Here is a 27,522-nt window from a genome sequence, read left to right on the forward strand (position 1 = left end):
ATTTTTTATATATATTTTTTAGCCTGAATAATATTTCAAAAACACAAATAACAAGGATATCATGCAAAATACTAAAGCAAAATTTAAAACAAAACTATTACACTAATTAATATGAATGAATTTGCATTGGGTGTTATAGGTAAGTAGATAGCATGGTGTTTTATTCTCAATACGAGAAATCTCCTGTCATGCACGCAGAGAGAGAGAGAGAGAGAGAGAGAGAGAGAGACAGACAGCTAGCTCTGGTCCATAGTGTTAGGAGGAGAACTCTAACTTCAGCAAGTTTATAACTTTCCTGAATCATAATTATTATGTTTTTCATCAAGTCAAGACCTTATGATTTCTTCCCCACTATATATGTGATTATTGAATGGCTTATTCTACTTTGTCAGTGTCTTTTGTCAGTCTTTTGCCTGTGACGTGTACCACAGCAGGTCAAATCGCTCAATTAAGGCCATACAATATTTGGAAGCACTTTGCAAGCAGTGGAGGTGAGACACCTGTCAGGTAAACTATTGAAAGTACTAGAATAAAATTACAATTATAGGTTCAAAAGCCTTTTGTGGCGGAAACCATGCAGAGACAAATTGCAGAGCTTGAAGCCATGGCAAGCTTCAAGTTCATGATTAGAAATATAAAAAAGAGGGCATTAATTTATGGAGGAAAAAAAGAAGAAATATGGAGATAACAAGGTTTCTGACCGACAGCAACGATGTTACTGTGAAGAGCTAATGCTGTATACTGTAGATGCAGTAAAACGCTACAGTGTTATACAGTGGCTAGAACCATACATTAGCTACGTTAGCTGAAGTTAGCGAGGCAACCAACTGGAGTTAAAAGACCTCTGAAAGTCTTATGTCAAAGAAATGTGACTTATGTGCTGTGCTGACGGTATTGTGCATGTCGTTGGCTCGTTGCCATTCACATGGGTGGTTGTTGCATACACGTATGCCCATCATGCCCATGTAGCCTACAGTATGTTATACTGTACTGTAACATTGCAATTAATGAACAGTTTCTGTTTGGGATGAACGCAGCACTCTATACACGAATCCACGGAGCGCTGCCCTGGGCGCAGCCATTGCTGCGGTGTCAACGCTCCGCGGACGCGACACCGCAGCAATGGCCGCCTACAGGCAGCTACAGGCAGCGCGTCTGTGGATTCGTCTATACATCATCTGGAATGCTAGCCTGGTAAACCCTCCCTCCGGAAATCTCATTTCCATTTGATTCCAGGAGTGAAATGAAATGAAATGAAATGAAATGAAATGGAATTGAGATTTCCGGAGGGAGGGTTTACCAGGCTACTGGAATGCATCCTTCTAGCAATAAAGGTCAGTTACAGTTAGGCTTAAACATGAGGAGTGTATAGTGAATATTGGAATTTATCGCCTACTAATCTGCAATGCGAATTATATGCGCCATGCATCATGCATGTGTAGCCCCCACAGTCAAATTAGCCAGAACAGGTGTGCAATAGACCTGCAAATGGGCTCAGCCCTATTTGCATGACTGGTAACACGTCGGACTGGCGAGTGGGAGCCTCGAGTTCAATTCCAGCTCACTGTGTTCCACTACACATGCAATGTTGAGATTACATGGAATATTATCTATATCTGCTGTGCCGTCCACGGGGGTCCTCGGGGGATCCCCGTTACCCACGGCGGTAACGGGGATCCCCGCGGCAGTAACGGGGGTCGCCGTTACCCGCGGCGGTAAGGGGGGTCCAGGGGTGCAATGCTCACAGGACGGCCTCGCACGCTGTGCATGAACCTATTTGACCAGGAGCACGTGCAGGCACAAGTATAGATTTAATTAAAACGACTTTAAATTCACACCTCAACAAAGTTTTCAAAGGCGAATTAACAGAGGAATAAGCCTATGCATATCAATTGTCCATTGTGTGACCTGTCCTGTAGTATAGGTGTTAAGCGACGTGCGCCTCACGTCATTAAAATACAGTGCAACCAAGTTCCAATTCAGCATTGCAACATTGGGGGGGATCCCCGCTGCGGTAACGGGGGTTGCCGTTACCCGTGACGGTAAGGGTTACCACCTTTTTGTTTTTCAGATTGACTGCTTAAAGGGCAATACCACTTACCTTGCCATGATGTAACTCTAAAGGTGGACAAGAAATCAAAAATAATTTCTCCATTGACTAGAAATTGATAATTTAAAATATGCTCCTCATTGACTCTTTTAAGCCCGTAACTAATAATTTACATACACACACACACACACACACACACACACACACATATATATATATATATATATTAGTGATGAGCGGGCCGACCCGTAACCCGCGGGTCCGCGGGTCAACCCGCGGCGCGGGTGGGTCGAGTCAGGATTTCAGAGGCAATTATGCGGGCTGCAGGTGAGCGGGTCACACGCAAAAAACAAAAACAAAACTATTTTGAACAACATGCTTGTTTATTTAGCCCATGACAATGTTGTGCTACTGTAGACATTTAAAGCGACTTTGGGTACTTAAAAGACCGCTATATAATATATATTTATATTCCCATCGCGGGTCGCTGGGCGGGTTGAGCCATAGATTTATATATGGGTTCGCGGGGCGGGTTGAGGCGGGTTGGGTTCCGTGGCGGGTTGGGGCGGGGCGGGTCATGAAAAAACCCGACCCGCACATCACTAATATATATATAGCCTATATATATATATAGCATATATATATATATTTATTATGTTTGATAGATTATCAAACATCTAACAACAATATGAACTATAGTGTTAACAGAGTGACAGTGACATATCACATGAGTCATTGTGAAACAATTATGATTCATGGTCACACACTATTTCAGTAATATAATTAAATTGATTATATCTTATTGTATTTATTTCATTTTATTTGAATGCAGGGTCATTAAAATGAGTCCATATACAAACTCATGTGTTGAATTAACTGTGGAAGGCACTGGATTAAGTAAGCTTGGCTAACTTCACAGCTAAATTTCCATGGTAACTAAGGTAGGATTGCGTCAATTTTCTTTTGTGAAATCGAGTCATGGATAAACTTATCCAGGGTGCACTGGCTATAAGCTAAGATAATTCAGCTTTCATGAAACCGATTCATCGCTAATCCTGGCTAAATTAAGCCAGGATAGGTGTTAAATCCAGGTTTAACCCCTAATTCTGCTTTCGTGAAATAGGCCCCAGGTCACTACAAACATTGTTTGTGTACAAAAAGAGAATCGTTCAAATGGTGATACAAGTGCGAAATTTGGTACAAATCATTGTTGGAGGTCACTCTTCGATTTAAAGGGGAACTTCGCCGATTTTGCTGCCCATAGCGTCAAATGACGTTTTCCGCGGGTTCTCACCTATGTCCGCACTACATGGTGTCTCAGTGAGACCAACCCCACACACACCCCAAGGGGTGTCTCCCAAAGAGTGGGATCAGCCTTCTTTCTCCCTGATCGCGTCGGTAAACACTCCGTGGGAGGAATACTAACACAACAGATATTTATTTGAACCATAAAACACAGAAGAGCAGCTCCACCGCAGAGGAATTCAACAGGCTGTATGCTGAAATCATGCTGGAGCAGCTGGACACAGCTTGGATTAATTACTTTATAGAGTAAGTAATGATTGCTGTAAACGTTATGCCAATTTGACATAATAATCCAAGTGTAATTGTACTTGATTGCTTTAATGTTAGAGATTAATAAAGTTAGGGTAGTAGTATACAATGTGTAGTTGACTTCTGATAGACGCATGCACGCAGAGCAGTGTTGTTTACATTGTCGTTCCATAGCTAGCCAAATGCAAAGCTAAACCACTTGTGTGACAAGCCAAATTTATGCTTTGTCTCTTGTCAGATTTCAAATATAAAGTGCTTATGCCATGGCCACGGATGTTACAATTTGAATCGGCTGGGTGCAAGTACCCGTATCTTCCGTATTGTTTAAATAAAAGCATTTTAATCTGATCGGTGGTCATTTTCTCATAAACCTCCCAACCGATCGCATAAGGGTCGCATAATAAATGGCCACTGATCGGATTAAAATGCTTTTTTATTAAACAATACGGAAGATACTGGTACTTAGACCCACCCGATTCAAATTGTAACATCCGTGGTCATGGGATAAGCACTTTTTATTTGAAATCCGAACGTTTATGTAGATGTACGGATTGTACATGTAGAAAGTGCAAACACCAGGTTGAAGTTCCCCCATGACAGTCATGTTTCAGGCCTACGTCGCCGGGTCCCGAAAATAGCAGATCTACAAGCTCACAACGCGTCAGACTCGACACTTTGTGAGCTTGTAGGTCTGCTATTTGCGGCTTGCATGCAATATTAGTATAGATTAGGCTTCACGTGGGATGATATCTATTTAATCTACAAGTGTAATCTAATGTGTTCTTTTCAACAGGACAGAATGTTGTTTTGCCTGCCTGCGGAAATGGAGTAACGTTCGGCTGATGAAGACCCCTGGGACTCGCCTTTTGAGATACAACCATATTCTTTTTCTAAATAAAACGATTACATTTACACCCTGCTTGCTCTACTCATTGATCACGGTACATTCTACATTGTATAAGCATTCATAATGACAAAATGTGAACCCCAATTCTATAAGGGTTCTTTTGAACTGTTTCATGATAGGAGATCATTTGGCAGAATGGTACATAATTGCATTACAGATATAATAGTGAAAAACTCTTGTACATTCTGTTAGTATTTACTTCTACATGTAATCATAATTTTTCTGGGGACCCCAGCACATTGGATTCAACTTTACTGGTCTTAGATACAATAGGCTATAGTAAAACCTAATATTATCCATATACACCAATTGAAAGCATGAAACGGTCTCATTTGAAAAAAGGCTGTGTGTATGACAAGAGTATTTGAACATTAGCATGTCATTCTAAAGTAATGCCCATGTTTTCTATAAGTTTAGTCCAAAGAATATAACTGGAAATGACAGTGAAACATTATGCTCTCACAAATAAGGAGTCACACATGACATGAGTATGAAACGTTTTGTTTTATTATTATATCGTTGACTATGCTGCATGTCCATGGATGTCCCGACTCCCAAGTAGAAGATGGACGTCACGTCACCAGCACCGGACTGTCTACATGGTGGGATGGAATGTAGAAAAAAAATTGATGCACGTGCGCGCGCTCACACAGACACACACGTTTAGTGTTACTATGCTAATTTATACATGATATATTTAGTTTACTATAAGATACAATCAAATCAATACAGAACACAATACAACAGCAGCCAAGACTAATAGTTTCACCTTGGCTTGCTGGCGCAACAAAGACACGGTGATGATGGGACTGACATCCTGGTATAGACATAGCAAACTTGCAATGGGTATTTCACGTGATCCAAGAAAGAACATGGCTTCGATGTCGTGTTTTGTGATCCAAAGGTAGACAAAAAAGTCGGAAAAGTTGGAACGTAACATTCAGTGTTGCCAGATCTTGTGAGAGAAATAAGCAACCAGGTATATGAAAACAAGCCCAAAAGAAAATACCTGTGCCAAGAGCACTTGAAACCTAGACATGGGTTATTTGAAAATTGCCGATCTACAAGCTCACAACGCGTAACGATGTGACGCAGTGTGAGCTTGTAGATCTGCTATTTTCCAAAAAATCTTGAGGGGAAAAAAGTGCAAAATGTGGAATATTTTTAAAACATTTTAACAACACATTTTTGGTAGGGTCTCCCTGGCAAATATGTTGGCGCGCAGTGCACAGATGAGGGTCCGTGGAAAAGTACATGAACATGTTTGAGAACCACTGGTTTAAACAACAATCAAAACATTTGGAAACGAGCCCAAATATCAACTACATTTTAGAAACCAGCCGCTTATAATAAGCAGACATGGCAACACTGGCCAATGCAATGTGCTGTATGTGTTTGTTGATGTTGTTGTAGTGAGAACTGGGAGGGGAAAGTTACAACGTAGACCACTCCCCCACACAGCCTCCTCCCCACAAGGAAGTGCAGTGCCCCAAAGCATTGTGGTCATTGTAGTAATGCAGCCAAACCCCAGTCATCCAGTCAAAGTCAAGACTTCTATATTTTTCTGGCCATAGGGTGCAAATTTGAAATTTTGCTACTGTTATCTACTATATTATAATAGATCATTAATATATATATGATTAACATTGAGTGACTGCAAGTTCTTCCAGGGGTGTAATGCTCCTTTAAGAAACTGGGCTACTCATAAATCAAAGATGATGGCCATTTATTTCAAGATGGATGCCAAAATTAGACTCATTTTGCATTTCAACATATCTTTGCCTATACTTTTGTGAGGTCAATCACCAAATCACAAAATGGCACTCCCATTGAATGTTTTTCAACATTTACAAACAGAAGTTACCATTATAACCATCAAAATTAAAACATTTCAAAAACACGCCATACAACTGTGCATGCTCACAGACAAACTCAGGGATTAAAGCAAAAGAAAATCTCATGTATTAAATGTTTTCCCCATCTGCTTCTGTTTTCTGTGTCTTCCTCTGTGACTCCTGCATGTCCTCTCTCCCCGCATCCTTAAACCTCCTCTTTGGCCTTCCTCTTCTCCTCTTACCTGGCAGCTACATTTTCAGCATCCTTCTCCCAATGTACCTCTCATCTCTCCTTTTCACATGTCAAAACCATCTTAACCTCGCCTCTTTTGCTTTATCCACAAACCTTCTAACCTGGGCTGATCCTCTAATTTAGTCATTTCTGATGTCCTTCCTTTTCACGCCACCTGCAGCTGTGCCGCCTGTCTTTTTCATCAGTGCCACCACTGTTAAGCCGTACAGAATGGCTGATCTCATTACCGTCTTATACATGTTCCCTCTCACTGGTGACCTTCTATCACAAATAACTCTTGACATTTTCCTCCATCCATTCCCTCAAAGTACTCTTTCAATGTTCTCAACACATTGGTGTGTGCGTGCGCTTGCGCACAGGGTGTGTGTGATGCGTCATGTGCAGTAGTGCGTAGAAGTACTTGTAGTCAGTGCATGTTGCATGTTGTGTGTTGCATGTTGCTCCTGCTTGCTACTCTCTGCTTTCAGCTACTGCCACCGGCTAGCCTCCTAGCGGGGGTGAAAAGAGGAGCCGAGTGCGTAAGCCTCCTCCTGCCGGTACACAGCCTCTCCACCACCAAGACTCCTGCAGTGCCTCCACGTGGCCACACACGGATACTGGGTTCCGCGAGGTCCCAGGCTAATCTGTAGGGGATCTCGGAGTAGCAGTGGACCCCAGAGGCACGACGTGCAGGCCCACCGGTGTGTGGACACGCCCTGGCGTCTGCCAACCACTGTCCCAGCTAAGGGTCAAAATGCATGGGCAGATGGGGCTCATAGCCTTGGATGGCAACCTGTCTAGGAGAAGGTAACTCTGAATTAAAACCGGGACTGCGAGGAGTTGCGCCCCACAGTCCGCTATCAGCATAGTAAAGCCAACCATGGAGTACAAAGTCATCCCAAATCCTATACTTCCAGCGGCGGGAGTCCGCAGGAGCATCGCGGCGGTCGGTGGTGCTGGTCCTCCTTCTGGAGGACACCATGACGACAGGACCTCAAACCCTGGGATTGCCCCAGGGAGGGTCCTGTCCGATCACAGCACCCCGTCCAATGCACTCATGCGTTGTCGGAGACCATTCGTAATGGGAACCTTCAATGCATGCACAGCAAGAGAAGAAGCGAGGTTGATAGAATTAGCACACTGTGCTGAGGAATGGGGAGTGGAGATCCTGGGGATCCAGGAACACAGGAGAGTGCACACTGACGACCGGATCGTGTACCGCAGAGTGGAGAGAAGCATGTTCATCTCTGCATCAGCGTGGCGAAACGAGGCCCAGGCCGCAACAGGAGGTGTAGGGTTAATGCTGGGTTCTCGGGCGCGTAAGGCTCTCCGTTGGGTTCACTACCACACCAACAGGATCCTGATCGCAGAGTTTTCGGGCAATCCAGTAACAACAGTGATAGTCGTGTACTCGCCCACCAACGTGGCACCACCTAAGGACGTGGAGGAGTTCTTTGAGGACCTGGTAGCAGCGGTCCGAGAAGTCCCAGCCCACAACTTCCTGGCAATCCTTGGGGACTTCAACGCAAGGCTTGGACCAGAGGACACACCCTTCCCTTACCACGACTCTACTAACCGCAATGGCGCCTACCTCACTGCCTTCCTCACAGAACACGAGCTACTGGCGGCAAATACCATCTTCCGGAAGAGGATAGGAAAGAGGTGGACCTTCCGAGATAGAGCCACTGGTACGCTGAGACAGTTGGATTACATCCTTGTGAGGAAGAAGTGGAGGAACTCCATTATGAATGCAGAACCATACTCCACATTCAGTACTGTGGGCTCAGACCACCGAGTGGTCTCAATGAAGGTGCGTCTGAGCCTCAGGGCCCCCAAACCAAGCCCCAGGATCCGGTATAACTGGAAAGCGCTCTCCAGCGACCCTGGCCTCCAAACCAGGTACACAGAGGAGGTGAGGAAGCGATTCCAGCAGCTGGATATGGGAGCGGATCCCAGCAGCGAATACATGCGTTTCGTTGCTGCCAACGAGGAGGCGACCAAACTGTGTGTACCCATGATGGAGAGAGTCCGTACTTCCCTGCGATCCAAGCACCCAGGGGTGGTAGCGGCACGGCGGAAGATGGAGGAAGCCCGTCTCATATTTGAGAAGGAGCCAACTGTGGAGAGACGTATGGAGCTGAATGAAGCCAAGCATCTTCTGTTCAGCACATACGACACCATCAAAGGGGAGGAGCTGATGGAGAAAGTGCAGAGAGTGCAGGAAGCGCAGGGTGACCAGAAATATGGAGAGGCCTGGAGGGTCATCAACGAGATGACTGGGAGGAAGAGGACCAAGGAGGGACAGGTCAAGGGACACAGCCCTGAGGAGAGGGTAAAGACCTGGTTCAGCCACTTCCAGAGGCTGCTGGGAGAGTCGGCAGAAGCAGTTGCGGAAGATGTGCCGCCAGTCCTCCCGGACCTGGAAATCGATGATGGTCCCTTCACGCCTGGGGAGCTCGCCAGGGTGAAAACCACAGTGAAAGTGGGAAAAAGTCCCGGTCCAGATGGCATTCCCCCAGAGGTCCTGAAGAACTGTGATCTCAACGACATCATTCTAGAGTTCTGTAACCTTGCCCTGTTGCATCGGCGGCCTGACATGTGGTCTCTGTCAAACATCATCCCAGTGCCCAAATCCGGGGACCTCTCAAAGCCGGACAACTACCGAGGCATCAGTCTGACATGTATCATTGCTAAAGCTTACAACCGCATGATCCTAAACAGGGTCCGGCAAGCAATTGACCCTCACCTGAGGGAGAATCAGAACGGCTTCCGAGAGGGACGAACTACAACAGCTCAGATCTTGGCACTTAGGAGAATGATTGAGGAGGTAAAGAGGGACAACCTGACTGCAGTCCTATGCTTTATAGACTTCAAAAAGGCATTTGACACGATCCACCGAGGCATGATGGTGAAGATCCTGAAGGCATACCGGATTCCTCCCAACCTACTCCGAGCAATAGAGTCCATGTACGCAGGAACAAGGGCCAAGGTGGTGACCCCAGACGGCAACAGCGAGGAGTTTGACATCCTGGCTGGGGTTATGCAAGGGGATACACTAGCCCCCTTTCTCTTCATTATAGTCCTCGATTATGCGCTCAGGAAAGCAATCAGTGGGCGAGAGCAGGAACTTGGCTTCACACTAACGCCAAGGAAGTCGAGGCGACACCCCGCAGTGGTCCTCACAGACCTTGACTATGCGGATGACATCAGTTTGCTCTCTGACAACGTGGAACAAGCACAAGAACTACTGAACAGGGTAGAGCTAGAGTGCGCCAAGGTCGGCCTCAGGCTAAACGCCAAGAAAACTGAGGTCCTCACCTACAACGTTCCACCAGAACATCAACCTCTGACTACAGCAGGAGGCACTGTGCTGAAAGAAGTCGAGGACTTCAAATACCTGGGCTCATGGGTCAACTCAACTGAGCAAGATCTTAAAGTGAGGAAGGCAATTGCATGGAGGGCCCTGAATGGCATGACCAGTGTATGGAACTCCAATCTCCCCCGCCAAATCAAACTCAGCTTCTTCTACGCGACAGTAGAGTCCGTTCTTCTCTATGGCAGTGAATGCTGGACCCTGAAACCAGCCCTTGAGAAGTCCCTGGACGGGTGCTACACCAGGATGCTGCGTGCAGTGCTTAACATCAGCAAGAGTGCGCATGTTACCAACATAATCCTGTATGAGGGAATACCAAGGGTGAGCGAGAAGATTGCTGTAAGGAGAATGAGACTAGCGGGACACTGCCAAAGGCACCGAGAGCTGCCAGGCAGCAAACTGGTGCTGTGGGAACCAACACATGGGCACCGGTCAAGAGGACGCCCCACACCAACATATGTGGACACGCTCAAGAAGGATGCAGGAGCCCATAGCACCAATGAGCTGGCCAGATGTATGGAGAGTCGGGATGACTGGAAGCAACGATGGAGGGCTCGTCTGAGGACGACCTAGAGAGAACACACTGTCTCCGCCTGCTAGAACATTTCCATCTCTGTCTTTTATCACCTTAACATGTTGCACATCCTTCAAAACCCATTAGCTTTGTCTAGCCATCCGGCTAGTATGCAGATCATTTTCTGCCTTCTTGGTGTCCAATTTCTCAGTGTCTTTACCTAGCCTTTGCCACCTCTCTCTTCCCCTTACTCATCATCTCCTTGTAGTCCTGCCTACTTTCTTCATCTCTCTGGCTGGCTTGCTTATATCCTCACTGAGCCCCACACAGCATTGTTCATTCGTCATCTTCCGCCATTAGATTTTTTCTCTGTGTCCACACCTATAACATCAGCTCTCAGCATTTAACATAGGACTCAAGCGCTGAGTTGACGGTGCCCGTTATCGAACCTATGACCTTATGGTCAAAAGGCGAGAGCTCTACCAACTGAGCTCCCCGGACACATATGCTCATGCTCATCACTCGGTCTTTCCTTCTCTTCAACTCAACCTGTTGATATACTCTTCCTTGGATTATATCTACCCCATTTCTCCTCTCGTCCACCCCATGGTTAAACCCCCTCCAAAACTCATGGCCCTGCCCATTGAGATTAATAATCTCTTTTTGAAGGGAGACCTGGGTTAAAACAATAGCTATAATGGTGAAATGTTTCCTAAAATGTGCAAGAAATATAGATATGACTTGTTGATTTGATCTTGAATTTTTTTTTTAAAAGGAAAAGAAAGCACAGAGCCTATGCAATAAGCTGGAAAGGTGAGCTTGGACGATTTTCTGCCAGGGAGTGGTTTTGGTGCCAAACAAATGCTTGCAATGGATTCAGAATCATGAAAAAACCCTAGTTTGACCCCTTACATGCTACTTAAAGCAGAATTAAATTTTGTAAATGTTTCCCACATAAGGTTAAGGGTACCCCAACTTTCAGCAGCTGTCACAGATTCCCCTAAGGAAACTGAATTTCAGTCTTTGTGAGATGTGTTACTAGACACCTTTACAAACACATTGGTGAAGACATTTCTTGGTAAGGAATGTATTCCCAGATTGGACATTTTTCTGATAATATTCCCTGACTATATGTAGCATTGGTTCTTAAAGTGGGGTCCGGGGACCCCCAGGGGTCCTTGGGGGGACACCAGGGGGTCCCCAGCAAAATAATAAAGCGTCACAATCATTTTAACCCTTTTATCCATATTTTTGGCTAATCAAAAATGTATAAAGCTTGTAGATCTGCTATTTTTGAAAAAAAGAAAGAAAAAAGCAAATCTTTTAATCTTTTTTTGAAAAGGAAAATTTTTAACACATATTTTCAGGTGGGGGTCCTTGGCACTAAAAGGTTTGACAACCACTGCTATATAGGAGCAGAGATCTTGAGGAGAACATCTATTGCAACGACATATTCCCAACATTCTCCAAAACATAAGATTGTGATCCATTCTGGGTTATGGACCGTTTTAAAAAACGGAACAGACCAGCAAGATCATGGTTGCTGGTTTTAGATGGCCTTAGGCTGGTTTAGTTGGTTTACCAGGCTGGACAAGCTGGTCAGGTTGTTTTTTGCTGGTTTGTCAGCTTGGTATGGCTGGTCAGCTTGGTATGGCTGGTCAGTCACCCAGTCAGGCTAAGCCAGAGTCTGCTGGTCATGGTTCATGGTATGACAGTCATGTTTCAGGTCTACTAGTCAAGCTGCCAGATTTGTTTTAGATAGATGTTTTTAGTAAACAAATAAATAATATTCTTATTTTTTTAAGATTTTACATGGACTCTCCAATGATCCATTCGCCCCTGGAAGAACAAGTATGACAAATGAAATGACATATTTCTCCATGTCATAGTTTATATAGATTTGTATATGAGAAGTTACTTTTCATAATCAGAACCCAAGGTCTTGGCGTAATTGTTTTCCCAGAATAGTTTAATCGTTCATGGATGTTTATAGTACTATTTTGCATGGATGATCATGAATATATATGTATACATAAATAACTTTATGAATGCTACACAAATGTAATAAAATGCCTCTGGGCTTTAGACAGAGAACAGAGAGCTTCCCGTGAGTGAACAACGAATATGCAAACTGTGGGTTTAGTTTCACATAGACGTGAGGGAGAAATATAGAAATCTCCTTGAATGAACGGTCGCAACGTTGTGATCCCCCCCACACCTAATTTCAGCAGAACTCTTCCTCAGCATTCGTGTATAATGTGAACCCCAAAAGACTAGGTCAATGTTTCATCCCCCCAGATTCGTCATAAATATGGGGATGAATTAATTCTACTATTATGCCACCAAAATGTGGAATGCCCCACCAACAACCATCAAAAAACCCTCCTTCAAAACCACCATAAGACCAGTCTTCTAGCTTGCCAAAAGAAATGACCCCCCACTGTTTTTCTGTAAATATATTTTGTACTGCTCATATGATTTCCTGTATAGTATGTCTTTATATGTCTTGATTAATTGCATACATAGGACCACAATGGAAACTTATCTGGCAAACAGCTGGACCGATGAGCAAAATTTATTGTGTACAATGCCAGTAGGCCAAGGTACAGTAGGCCTACACACGTTTTCATACTGTACTGTATACATATTAAATATTCAACTCTAATTTTTATACAAAGGATCAATGGCGGTCGGATCGGGTTGAAACTTTGCCCACGTATATCAGTGGTTCTCAATGTGGGGTCCGAGGACCTCCAAGGGGTCCTTGAGGGGGTTCCAGGGGGTCCCCAGAAAAATGTGTTAATACAGCATCACAATCATTTAAACCACTTTTTCCATATCTTATACGTTGGATATTCAGAAATAGCAGATGTACAAGCTCGTACATCTGCCATTTTGAAAAGCGTTTGAAAAATTGAGATTGTTTTTACACAAATCTTCTCTTCTGGGGAACCCTGGCACACAACATTTTCAGATGGGGGTCCGCGGCCAAATATATAAATGTGAGGGTCCTTGGCACAAAAAAGTTTGAGACCTTCTGTCATAGATGACTGACCTATACTGGCCACTTCCTGGTGGAAATACTGTATGTGCTCCAGAGCATAATATAGACCTCTAGTGTCTAGTTAATGACTTTATTTGGGAGGGGGGGGGGACACACAGATGAAAATAAACCCAGGCAGAGTCCCTGGTTTTAGAATGCAGAGTTTGAGGGTATAAAACAGTTATTGTAGGCGAAGATTTTCAAATGTTTTCAACAATAGCCGGCGACCTACAAGCTCAACACGTTGTGTGTCGTGAGCTAGCTATTTCTGAAAAAGTTTGAATAGGGCTTAAGTGGTTAAAATTGAACACAAATACGGGTCAAAACATCAGCAATCTGGGGACCCATTCGTAAAATAAAAAGGAAAAAAAGAAGATTTTTCCCCCCTTTTGTTTTTGCCGTTGGGGGCAACTCGGTTTAGTTCCGCCCCTCTCTTAATCCACTTCCTTCCGGGTGCTTCTGTGTTTATTCCTACGAACAACAACACTACATGTTTAGGGCAGTGGTGCTGACAGATTCTGCTGTTAGCAGAATCTGTCTTGATTCTAAAACATCGGTAATCATTGGTCTAGGACTCTCCAAAGGATCGCCAACGGACCCAGAAATCCATCGGCCTCTAATACCAATTTAAGCATCTTTCTAAAAAATAAAGTGATAAACCCTGAGCTTTAAATGAGTGCACACAGAACTGCAGCTCCTGTCTTTATTCCCATACAGCACCTGTCTCTGCCCTTTAAGCACAGCAGGAACTCACACTTCCTTCCTTTCTCCCCTAAAGATTAAAAATTGGCAATTGTTTGTTTTCACTCCTCCATTGCCAGCCACTGAAAGCTGGCAAAACCCTTGGTAGGCACTGGGGAAAACAAAACAAAACAAACGAGGCAAGACAGGGATGGGCATGAAAATATAAAAAATCTCACACATTCACGTCTAGGCTTGTGCAATATTGAGAGGAGAGCACTTGCTTCATTCTGAAGCCATTATATCGTCTCTATCAGGTGGAAACCTCATATGTCCAAAACTTGTTACTTTTAAGGATTCAAAAGCATCAAAAGTAGCAGATCGACAAGCTCAAAACGCGTCGCTTCGCGCCGCGTTTCGAGCTTGTGGATCTGCTACTTTTGATGCTTTTGTGTGACGCTGTAATATGATCAAGTACGCCGTTAATTTACAAAAAACACAAAAAGTTATAACAGAGTTAGGAGGTTTCTGCCCGACAGCAACGATATGCAGTGCATTTTTGTGAGTTAAGAGGAATAGTTCTGGTCACACCCACGAATTCCCAGTGCGTCCACATGACTTCTTCCTGCGTCAGTCAACTTGTCACAGAGATACGAGGGTATCAGTGTGATGTGGAGATGATGGGCTATACAGCAGCGGGTCTGTGCTGGTCTCGCGAAGCCACTAGCCAGACGTTCTGAGATCTCTGCCTAGTGACATGTCTGGTGATGTTTAAATTCAATATACAGGTATCGGCTAGAACAGGGGTTCCCAAACAGTTTTGAAAATCTTTTGAAATAATAATTAATAACTAAATGTAGTAAACAAAAAATAGGTAAAAATGTACTCGCGACACATCAAAATCAGGTCGACCCACAAAAAGGGCTAGAGCAGCCCAACAAAGTCTTTGCATTGGTTCTACAATGCAGTTTATTTTAAGATCTCATTGCTGTTTCTTAATAGTTTTAGCCCCATACATTGAATTTATATGTCACCAGACGTGTTGGTATAGGTGGAGATAGCCAGACGCGTAGCCAGACAAATATTCCCTAATCTCCAAATGCTATATAGTCTGGAACTACACCTCCTGAAATCCGAGAACGGAAGCTGTCATCTGTTCGTCATTTCCGTTCACAATATAAAATATATTTTAAAATATCTTAATTTTAGAATTTCCAATTCAGCCCCCCCCCCCCCCATTTTTTTCAATAATTACTTTATCCTCGGATCATTTTCCGATGCTCCAAACTGTATGGCGGAAGCATTTGAAAATTGTGGGAGACAACAGTCTGGCTCGCGAGACTAGGTCTGTGCTAATATTAAAAATCTGTCAAAGTGTCTTTTAGTGTACTTGGCTGTGTTGAGTTGAAATGCCATAGGCTGTGCGAAGTGGCTGTCACCTCTCCTTTCCTCTGGGTTAGCTTTCGGAAAGTATTCACAAGTTCAGTTAATAATGATTGTTTTGCACCCAGTCTTCCCTTTTTGTCCAGTTATAGATTGGTTTGTACTGCCATCTTGCAGCATTGTTCTGCAGCTCCTTACTGCTGGTTTGTTCAACAGTGCTCCATTTTCAGTGCTGATCTACTTTCTTTCGGTTTCGCTTACACAGTACAATCCCCCAGTGTTAATTTAACTCTGAGATGGTACAAATGGGGTCCATTTGGTTCCATTTGTACTCTCAGAGTTACAATTGGAGACAATTAACAATTTTACCGTGTAAGGACAGTCAAGGAGAATGAAAATTCATCCCAGAAGTGCCATCCAGATGGTGGCCATTTATTTATTAATTCAGCACTACTAGTTCTTTGCGCCACAGCATCCGTGACAGTCCCCATGTCAACCAATAAACACGTCCGATTCGTTTGTCAACTCAAACAGCTCTTTTAAAGTATCAAAAGATTATTTCCTGGGACCTTAAAAAGTGTTGCCCCCTGACTTAAGTATTCCAGTCCAGAAGGTGTACTGCACTACCCACAATGGGGGAGGGGGGGGGGGGGGGTCACAAGGTTCCCTTGCGTGCGTGGCAGCCGTCACACACCCTGACAGGGTGGTCCCAGCCCCGGGAGGGCACGGGCTTGATGTGCGTGGAGCAGGCGCCGCACACGCCCTGCCCGCACGCCCGGCAGTGGTGCTTGGACATGGCGGGGGTGAAGGTCTTGGAACACTGGTGACACTGGGTGATGTCCTGGTCCGGCACCCAGTATTCCGGTCGCGCCACGCCTTTCACGAAACCTGAGGCAACATGAAAAAGTACATGAAAAGGAACGATTGGTGGAAGTTAAAAATGTTCAAACATTTTTAAACATAGTGGAAATAGCAGATCTACAAGCTCACAACGCGTTCTTTAATGTTTTTATGAAAGTACAAAGTTGTTAAATATGTCAGTCATTTCATTGTATGTAGGTTATTTTGTCACATCTGCCCTGTGCAACTTAAAATCCTAAAAGCCAAACAGAAATGCAATTTTTATTCACATTCCAGTGTTCAACGACAGAAACACAATTACATCGTTAATCACAATTATTTGAGTGACAATTAATCGTCAGGTAAAATGTCATAATCGTGACAGCCCTAGTCCTAATGTGTGATTTGTGAAACAGTATGAAAGGAGCCCCCTCCACGCTGTTTCCTAAACAATTAACACAACTTGTAAAATGATGTTTTAGTAATATTGTTCCTGCTGTTCTACATACTGCACCTGGTGAAGAAATCACAGATTGAGGCTTTACATTTGCTTTTATGAAATATGAATATATTGCTAGTTTGACCGCTTCAAATGCTCTAATCTTAAAAAGGTAGGGTAAGTGATTTACTTTGGTTAAAGTGTTAAATAGCTCTATATTCTGATAGTATTCATTGCTATTGAGTGTTTGTTCAGTAAAAGGAGTCTCCCATGTCTCTCCTGCTCTTTATTAAACAGAAAATGCATCAGTGCTCTGTCCTGATTGGCTTAAATGTTCTTGGCTTAAACCTACTTGAAAATGTATTATATTCTGTTTACTAAAGAGCTGAAGAGACCCCTGTGACCGAACAAACACTCTGTAGCAATGATTACTATCAGTACTTTAACCTTTTTAACACAAAAAAAAAGAATTATGTACCCTACCTTTAAAATACTAACCGAAACTAGCCTGTTCTACAAGCTCTCAATGCATCTTGTAGAACAGGCTATTTTTCGTTGCGCAACATTCTTCCATAGAAGACATGCTGGCTTCATATGGAATCCAAATGACTGAAATCGTGGCGACTGAGAACTTTAAATGGATTCTTTTTCTGACAAGGTCATTGTCTGTGTGTCGACTAATGGTGAATTACAGCATGCTCAAGCTTTTTGACCCGATTAGTCAGCTTTGGATGTATTTTTTTCTGAGATCTGTCGGGAAGTCTGCGACCTTGGAGATATTCGATATGTCTGCGTTTAGTTTTTTATGTTGTGACTTTCAGTCCTCGTGCGGTGAAGGTAAACTGGCGGTGACTGCTTTCAGAGCACGATGTGAGTTTTATGGCAGTGACATCGGGTGGAAAACCATGTCCAAAACTGTTACTTTTCAGGATTCTAATTCAAAAAGCATCAAAAGTAGCAGATCCACAAGCTCGAAACGTGTCGCTTATCTGCTACTTTTGATGCTTTTGTGTGACGCTCTAGTGTGATCAAGTAGGGCGTTAATTTATGACAGAAAAACACAAAAAAGCTTGTGCGATGGAGCTGTATACTCACAGAGAGGGTAGTCCACAGCTGTGCTGACCATGTCTAGAGTGGACTGAGCCACCTCGGTCACCCTGCGAGCTATCAGGCCACGAGGCTCCACCTTACACACTGACACACACACACACACACACACACACACACACACACACACAGGTTCTGAAATCAATTCCACAGTATGCAATAGGACATCATGCACAATTACATACACAGCACATAAAATACAAAAATAGAAGGAGAAAAAAAACATTTCAAGGGGTCCTTGAAATTCAAAAACTTTGAGAACTACTGGTCTATACGCGTCTCACCCTGGTTGTTGGTGTCGGCCGGTCCTCCCTGGCGAAAGCAGGCGCCACACACCCTGACGGGGGCGTTGCCCCAGCCCCTCTCTGGCACGGGCATCCTGTAGGTGGAGCAGGGCTGGCAGAAACCCTCGCCGCACGAGCGACAGTGATGCTTCCTGTCCGCCTCCTCAAACGCCTTCTGACAGCCGTGGCACGCCTGGCGAGGAGGAGAGGAGAGGAGAGGAGAGGAGAGGAGAGGAGAGGAGAGGAGAGGAGAGGAGAGGAGAGGAGAGGAGAGGAGAGGAGAGGAGAGGACTTGTAGATCTGCTATTTTTTGGCTTTAGGCTTACGGTAAAAAAAAATCTGAACATTTTAACACATTGCGTGCCAATCGCGTAGTTCTGCGCGAAGTCGCAAACCTAAATAATTGCGCAGCGTGCCAGTCGCGTAGTTCTACGCGAAGTGGTCTTTTTTTTTTCCGCAGGTTCACATTTCATTGTAGGCCTCCCTCGCAGTGACACATTTCATTGTAGCACACCCGGATATGGAAATATCCGTATCCGTAGATTTTCGTTCCCACCCGCCGTCGCTCTAAATCTTCCCCTAATCCGCCATTATCTCTGACTTTATTTTCTCCTCGCTGATCGCTGTTTAACATAAACCGCGACTACTGCAAAATGGAATGTCGCCGATCGAAACGGTCTTCTCTGGGCCACTCACACAGCTACCCTGTGTGTCTACAAACAGTTTAACGCGCGATCTTAAGGTATTTAGCGAGGTCTGTGGCGACGTGAAAAAAACAACAATAAATCGCTGGCACTGGTGAGTACATTATATTAAACTCTGGCGTGGAATGTGTTAAATATGGCATTCCTAAAATCGGCGTCCTAAAATATTGATGTCCTCACGCAGGTATAGTAATACAAACGTACCGAAAGTAAAAGTACTGAAATGTTTGAAAATAGCAGATCTACAAGCTCACAACACGTCGCGATGCGACGCGTTGTGAGCTTGTAGATCGGCTATTTTCAAATATCCTTGGTATAAAATAGGACTAAAGTGGTGAATGTATGTTTTATAATGTAATCATTTATATCTGCAAAGTAACTAGTAACTAAAGTTTTCAAATAATTGTAGTGGAGTAAAATTACAATATTTGGAAATACTCAAGTAAAGTACAAATACCTCAATTTTACCTAAGTACAGTACTTGAGTACATGTACTTAGTTACTTTCCACCACTGCCTCTGTGTGTGTGTGTGTGTGTGTTGCGTCACTCACAGTGATCTGGACGTTGGGTCTCCAGTAGGGCGGCGCCACCTGGTCAGTGAGCCAGGCGGTGACAGCCTTGGTGGGGCCGGTGCCGTAGTCGGACACAGACTGGATCACGTAGTTCATGCCGTCCAGGACCCTCTGGGCTGCGTTCTGGTGGTCTGTCAGGAAGGCATCCGACTGCAGGGGCCAGAGAGGGAGGGAGGGAGCAGGGGTCGACATTAACCCATTAAGACCTAAAGCCAATTCTACAAATGTCTTCTAAATCCCAACAGCATTCTGAAAAACGCATTTTGTTATATCAGTGGTTCTCAAACTTTTTCATGTCAAGGACCCCCAAAATTAAATGTATTTGGCCGCCGAACCCCATCTCAAAATATTTTGTTCCAGGGACCACCAGAAGCAAAGATTTGAATTAAAATGTTTCTCTTTAAAACATTGGCCCCGATTCATAACGAGGGTCGTAAGTATGGGGTAAATAAAGTTCGTAAAGGCCGGTCGTATTTTGGTAGTCACAAACGGACGTGCAATTCCCAAAGGGGTTCGTATATCACAGAGACGTGCGTACAACCAGTGCGTATGACCAGGTGTGATGATTACTCTGGAAGGCTGCGTCCAACAGCATCCAACTTTAACGTCACTGTGCTGAACCGTGCTAAACAGCGTTGCCATGTCCGCTTATTATAAGCGAATTTGGGCTTATTTTTCTGTAAAGTTGCTTGTAAATATTGGTAGCTGTGGGGACCGCGGTTTTTTGGGCTTGTTTCTAAAGTGTAGTTGGTTATTTGGGCTTGCTTCACAATTGTTCAATTGTTTTAACCGGTGGTTCTCAAATATTTTTATGACATGGACCCCCCAAGTTAATATGTAGGCTAATTTATCCCTATAAGCCCCATCTGAAAATGTTTTGTGCCAGCTGGAGGCAGATTTGTGTTGTTAGAATGTTTAAAAAATCTTCCAAATATTGCACATTTTATTACAAGATTTTTTTAAAATATAGCAGATCTACAAGCGCACAACGGTTTAATTAAAGTGCTTATAATGGCCTAAGTGCCAGTTGCTTCTTTTGGGCTTGTTTTCCTAGACCTGGTTGCTTATTTCTCTCACAACATCTGGCAACGCTGATGAAAGTTTGAAGTTCAACTCCGCCTCGTCTAAAGATAACAGATACGGCTTCGCATCGCCATGACAACTTACTGTTCTGTCTGGAAGCGGATCACGTAATAAATGCTCTCATGTGTAATGAGAATAAATAAGTTTACAAGGTTTAACCCCATTACCAAATAAAAGGCTAATAAAACGTGGAAAGGATATATATAAGCCTTTTCTAATGAACATTGCGGACTTATACCAAGGTAAAAAGATGATGAAATCCAGCATACAAGTGGAACGCTGCTATCCGATTATGGACCAGAGCTTATTGATTACTTATTGATTAAATTAGTGCATTTTTGATTAATATATCACTGTCCTACGTCGGAATGGGGAATATTAGATCTGTTGTGTGTGGTGTTCATGTGATCAAAATACAGTAGAGTAGCCTACAGTAGACTATTAGCCTACAAATTAATACTGCAGCACGGACAGAGGTGCGTCAGTCCCTCCGCAGTTTCATTAAGGCATCATAGCCTATTTTCATTATTACGTGACACTTTGGCTGAGATGGCCCGCTGGCAAACACACTGAGGGACGGGGACCTAATAATTCAACTCTAAATGCAACTGATAGCCTAGAAAATAAATAAAAAGCGGTGGAATCTACATCATGTCTATATGATGCATAGGCTACTAGGCTACAAGCAATATATAGTTTGACATTTATTTTTTTATTTTTTATATATATGTGTTGACAAATGTTGGGCATATATATATTTTATTTGAGGTTTGCCACTGTTGTAATTGATTTTGGCATGAAGAATAAAGCATTCTAAAGACATACGCACATTTCAGCCCTGGTAAGACAGCCTCAGGGCTGACCTGAGAACGTGCGCACCTGACGCACAAAACACAGACCAAAAAACTTTTATGAATCCGACTGCAGGTGTAGGATTTGTCCTAAATGCCGGTAGGTACAAAATATGGTCGTAAATCCCTTGAATCGGGGCCAATATATTTTCAAAGATTTGCACACATTTTCACGATTTTTCTAAAATAGCAGATCTACAAGCTCGTAGCGCGGCACTCAGAGATGTTAAGTGTGACCAGCGTGTGTGATGCTGTGTAGGTTGGTTAAAAGGATTTTAAAATCAATTCTGCAGTCAAAGGGCAAACGGTGAAGAGCGGGCCAGCACTGGTGCTTATATGTGACCTATACGAGAGTCGCCCAAAGACATCCAGCTGGCACGTTGTATCTGTGGACAATGTGCTTACAGTTATGTACCACACTGGCAGAAACCCAAGTAGTACAACACACAAACATCTACACAGCTTAGGTTGAGAGGGAATCCCCCTGGGCCAGGGGAGAAATATAGCTTTTGGGCTTCAGGCTGAGCTACTCTGCTACACGCTCGCGCACACACACACACACTGACTTATATGAGGAGTCAATAAGAAGGATGGGCCAGATTAAATGTTGATGTAAACATGTCTAATTGGGGGTTAGACTGTTAGTCCTTCGCTGCTCTAACGTCCATTTTTTTGTCAATACTGTAAATACCGTTGCTGTCAGGCAGAAACCTCTTATCTCCGTAGTCTAACTTTGTTAACTGTGTTTTTTCCGTAAAAAAGCTGTTTCGAGTAGGTTGTGCCCAGCTAAGAAAATGACCAATATCATCCTGTTGATATATATTTAGATTTTGTGTAGAGCTGTAGTCTACAAATAGCCAACTGTATGGTACATCTCGTTATTTGATGGCTGTGTATGCACTATGATGTGCTTGCATGTCACAGCAACACCAAGTGAATAAGATAAAATAAGAGAATCGTAAGAGTACAAATAGAATCGAATAAGGTTTGGTTTTGTTCAATGTCAGAGTTAAATTAACACTGAGTATTTAGCTGTGTAGGAGACGATTACCATTCGCCTCTGATTCATATTACTGCTAGTGTGTCGTAGTGTTGGGTCTGGTTTTCCACTCTTACCCATGGTGGTCTAACGCAGTGGCTCTTAACCTTTTTCATGTCAAGGCCCCCCAAAAGCGCGACATATGAGGTTTCCACCCGGCAGAGACGGGTGGGCAAGTTTTTTCTGTAGTAACCTGATGTCTGGTACTCCTTTCCTAGTCCCAGTGTGTTTCTCCCTGCAGACACTTTTTTGTATCTTTTATCATTTTATCATTATTAATTTGTAGCTACCCTTTAGCTTGTATCTCCCTTTTCTGTATCTGTGCTGTGTCTCTTAATGCTGTACTGCCATTGACAACTGAATTTCCCCTGGTCTGACTATCTATCTAGACATGAAGGGAGATAGAAAGAGGAATGAGTTACTGTACATTCCTCTACTGTACTGTATTATTTTCCTACATGATGAGGAGGAAACTGTGCCACCGTACAGTATGTGGGGCCATGAATGTTCCCTTATCTGTAACCTTTGAGCCTTGCCTTCATAAAAAACGATTATTTAAAGTGTGCTTTATCTTTTAACCGTGTTGACAACACAGCAACGTCTCTTAACGGCTGAGGGAACATGCCCGAGTGCCCCATGTGGACCCAATGAGGTCACACAACTTCATTGGTTAACTTTTGTCTCATATGTGTGTCTCATTTAGACCTGAGGCCGATTCTACAAATAGTAGTTCTCAAACTTTTTTCGTGCCAAGGACCCCCAAAATGATATGCATTTGGCCCATCTGAAAATGTTTTGTGCCAGGGACCCCCCGTTGAACAAATTCAACGTCATCCCTATTTTAGGGATATCACTAGAGGCTAAAGAAAATCCTAAAATCTTTCGAGAATGTCTTATCGCGGGTCAGGGAGTGAGCTTATAGATCGGCTATTTTCTAATAGCCGAAGTATAAAATAGGGCTTAAAGGTAGGGTAAGTGATTTGCTTTTGTTAAAATAAGTGTTAAATAGCTTTATATTCTGATAGTACTCATTGCTATAGAGTGTTTGTTCAGTAAAAGGAGTCTCCATGTCTCTCCAGCTCTTTATTAAACAGAAAATGCATTTTCAGTGCCCTCTCCTGATTGGCTTAAACTTTGTCAGCTACCTGAAAATGTACTATATTCTGTTTACTAAAGAGCTCGAGAGACCCCTGTGACCAAACAATCGCTCTGTAGCAATGATTACTATCAGAATATAGTACTTTAACCTTAAAAAAAAAAAATATATATATATATATATATATACATATATATATATATATATATATCACTTACCCTACCTTTAAGTGGTTATCATAGCTAGGGATGGTACGGATCTATACCTTACTAAGAAGAAGCATTAGTACATCCGCCATGTTTGTGAATAATGTCTATTCCACTGTCCTTATTATCACACAAATAAATGTCATCCAACTGAAAGGCATAAGGCAACTGAGTCATTGTTTACACTGTGATTCATTCTATATGTTAAAGTATGCCTGATATTTACGGTTATTGTCTCAAGGATTTATACCTAGATTATGACAACCATGCAGACACACCTTGGGTCATTTGTTCTCATGTTTTGTTACTTAGGCTTGGCTTGTTTTTCTTTACCACAATGTTAAAATGTAATTCAGATAGCATGTTATTTAGACAGATGCTAGGTTCATTGTTTACGTGGTATCCTATAGTTTACAATGTACAGATTAGTATATTTAGACAGATGCTAAGTTCTTGGTTTACCTGAGATCCTAGTTTGCTGAGGCGCTGACTACACCGTCTCTCTGCATTTGATGAAATGTGTTTACCTTGCTTATTGTAAGTCGCTCTGGATAAGATCGTCTGCTAAATGCCTACATTGTAAATTGTATATAACCCAATAGATAGACAGACAGATTGGCGGTATGCAGAGAGTACTCACCCCGTCCCAGACATGTTTGACCTCTGGTCTCACCACGCCACTCTCAGGGTCCTGGTTTCCCATCCAGTACTGTCTGCTGCGGTAGATGATACCACAGCTGGCACACTCCAGGACATAGCTACAAGGAAGAAAACAAGAAATGTTTTTGTGTTTTTTCGTGAATTAATATCCTACTAGATCATACTACAGTGTCACACAAAAGCATCAAAAGTAGCCATGTTTCGAGCTTGACGTTGCTACTTTTGCTGATTTTGGACATTCCACCTGACAGAGGTGATATAAGGGAAGAAGGAAAGGAAAGAAGGAAGGAAGAAAGGGTACCCATTAGACATGAAAAAGAACATGTCACACACCACATAATGAAAAGGAAGGATACAATAACAATGGAACAGCATGTGTGTGTACCTACCCAGACCAGGCGAACTTGGCCAGTCCAAGCCACGGATTGTCAGAGGAAGAAGATGTTTTAGGCACAACAATCACCTCTCTGCCTCCTTCATAGCATCTCTGTTGGGAAAGTACACACACACACACACACACACACACACACACACACACACGTTACTTTCATCAGTGTTCTAGTACTGAAACAGGGTTGAGATTGTTTTGGTGTTGAATGGGGGTCTCACCTTGCATATGAGAACCTTGTTGTTGTACTGGTGTGCGTACTGGCACAGTCCATCGGCCATGTGGGGGACCCCGTCTTTCAGATGGTTCATTCCCATTTTACAGCGCACACTGGAGGGAGACAAAGAGAAAACCAAACAGAGACAGAGAAGAGAGAGAGAGAGAGGTCAGAGAGACCTTGGGAGTTGGGATGATGACTTCATACTAGGATGGTTTTCACAAAGTTACGCACGTGAAAAATGTAGGTATTCATATCACGATGGGGTAGCGTTTCAAACTGCTGGAAATACACACCCTCACTGGCCTAGAAATTAATGCAGAACTTTCTCTCCCGTTGCTCACTAATCTATCCTCGTCACGGATCACCTTTAGACAAGTGTCTGATGGGAGGAGACGACATTATCGAACCAGCCTCTTATTAGAAATAATAAGTCATTTGACGTGATTACATTTCTTCATTAACAAAGTCTACTTGTGCAAACTTTGCAGCAGATAAAAACAAAATATATCGTCTCTCTTGGGTGGAAACCACATATGTCCTCATATGTCCAAAACTGTTACTTTTCAGGATTCACATTCAAAATCGGAAAAAGTAGCAGATCTACAGTGTACCATGCTGTAGTATGATCAAATAGGGCGTTAATTTTACGAAACTTTACAAAAAAACAAAACGTTTGAATATGGAGATAGGAGGTTTTTGGCCGACAGCAACGATATATAAAAAAGAATCCCCATATTCATTTTCATTTACTGTACCAGTAAGACTAGTAAAACTTCATTTATTGATTCAACATGTATTAATGTCCATCATATGATCAGCAGGACGCTTGGAATAAACTCACCTGTAATCTTACTCAAAGGTTTAAAAATGGAACTCATTACCTACTGTATCACTATCTTTATCTATGACTGTGAACATACTCAATTCCCACACATTTTCTACATACTTGATATCTGCTGATAAGAAGTGAGCAGATATCAACATACAGTATATCAAGATATCTTACTTGCACCAGAGGTAGAGGTACTCCATTTCTATTTTATTGTTTTTATATTTGATGTTGCTTGTTTTCTTAATTTAACATTTTCCTGTTTTTCTGATTATCTTTTGAAACTGCAATTTTATGGAAGATTACACTAGTAAACGTATGATGTGACAATAAACATTGAATTTGACTTAAATCCAATAAATCGTCTAAAGCAGGGGTTGGCAACCCGCGGCTCTGGAGCCGCTTGCGGCTCTTTAACTCCTCCCTAGTGGCTCCCTGAAGCTTTACACATTTTTACAAAAAAATAAGAAATAATTAATATATATCTTTTTTTTAACATAACATTTTTAATTTATGGTTGCTGTATGAGGCCAAACGTGACACAAACATTCTTACGTTTTCCAATGTTGTAAAAATGTGTACAATAAATATTAAGTTTCAACAATTCTGTCAACTAAGAATTACATCATAGCCTGCGACACACGTTTCGGCACGGCGCCAGCCAGCCATGTAAATATTCAGTTGCTGGTTGCTTTTCTTTTGTCTTGTTTCTGAAGTGTAGTTGCTTATTTGGGCTTGCTTTCAAGATTATTTTTGAAAATAGCTGATTTAATAGGGCTCAAGTGGTGAAACTGGTCGCTTCTTTTGAGCTTGTTTTCATAGACCTCGTCGCTTGTTTCTCTCACAGAATCTGGCAACACTGATCCTGCTGCGTGGAATATTTTGACAACATTAAAATGAATGCTCATTTTAGGGTGACCATATTCTGAATTCCCAAAAAGAGGACACCCACGCAACGAATGCACGCGCGCACAGCGCGCGTGCATGCGTTCCGTGCAATTTTTTTTCCGGTTTTCCCCCGGATTTGTAACTTTTGGGGGTTTTTTTGGTACCTTAATTTGGTTAATTCGGTTAATTCTGGGCCTCTTTGAGGTACTGACAAATATTGCTTTATAAATAATATATTTATTTAAAGCATGTCTCCTCTGTTTGTTTCAGATAACAAAATAATCACAGCTTAAATTAATAATTCAGCTTTTTAACAAAATAAAATAACATCTCTCTCTCAACAAGTCTTATCTTAGAACAAGTGAGGTACCCCATTATTCAAAATAACCTCTCATGTCTATAATGTACAAAATGCCTCAAAACCTGTTAATTATAAACAAAAGAAAATAGAGGAGTAGCCTGTTCTTCAATGTTATAGCTCATTCTTCAAAATAATGTCTCCTATGGCTAATGTAAAAAATATAAATAATGCCTCAACATTTAAACAAAAAGAAAAGAGGTAGATAACAAAATAATCACTCTCATACAAATATGCTCTATAATATTTCATGTTAAGTTCTGTATGAACATTCAGCTTTTTAACAAAATAAAATAACCTCTCTCTCAAGTCTTAGACTTATCTTAGAACAAGTAAGGTACCCCATTATTATAGTCGGTCAATTTGGCAGAAGAAGTCTCGCCTT

General features: G+C 42.7%; 1 protein-coding gene across 1 annotated transcript in view; it reads right to left on the bottom strand.

Moving 5' to 3' along the window:
• Positions 1–13,919: 13,919 nt before the first annotated feature.
• Positions 13,920–27,522, bottom strand: part of LOC308086088 (zinc finger FYVE domain-containing protein 1) — a 29,620-nt gene continuing 16,017 nt past the window's right edge. The window contains exons 6-12 of the mRNA XM_080429458.1: positions 25,064–25,172; positions 24,844–24,941; positions 24,435–24,552; positions 19,499–19,669; positions 18,243–18,435; positions 17,947–18,045; positions 13,920–16,460 (exon numbers count right to left, since the gene is read on the bottom strand). Coding sequence (XP_080285584.1) covers positions 16,228–16,460; positions 17,947–18,045; positions 18,243–18,435; positions 19,499–19,669; positions 24,435–24,552; positions 24,844–24,941; positions 25,064–25,172 — 1,021 coding nt within the window. The 3' untranslated portion in view covers positions 13,920–16,227. The remainder of the gene's footprint in view (positions 16,461–17,946; positions 18,046–18,242; positions 18,436–19,498; positions 19,670–24,434; positions 24,553–24,843; positions 24,942–25,063; positions 25,173–27,522) is intronic.

Source organism: Gymnoscopelus braueri (genome assembly GCF_963280865.1).
Source record: "Gymnoscopelus braueri genome assembly, chromosome: 5".
NCBI classification, from domain to species: Eukaryota; Metazoa; Chordata; class Actinopteri; order Myctophiformes; family Myctophidae; genus Gymnoscopelus; species Gymnoscopelus braueri.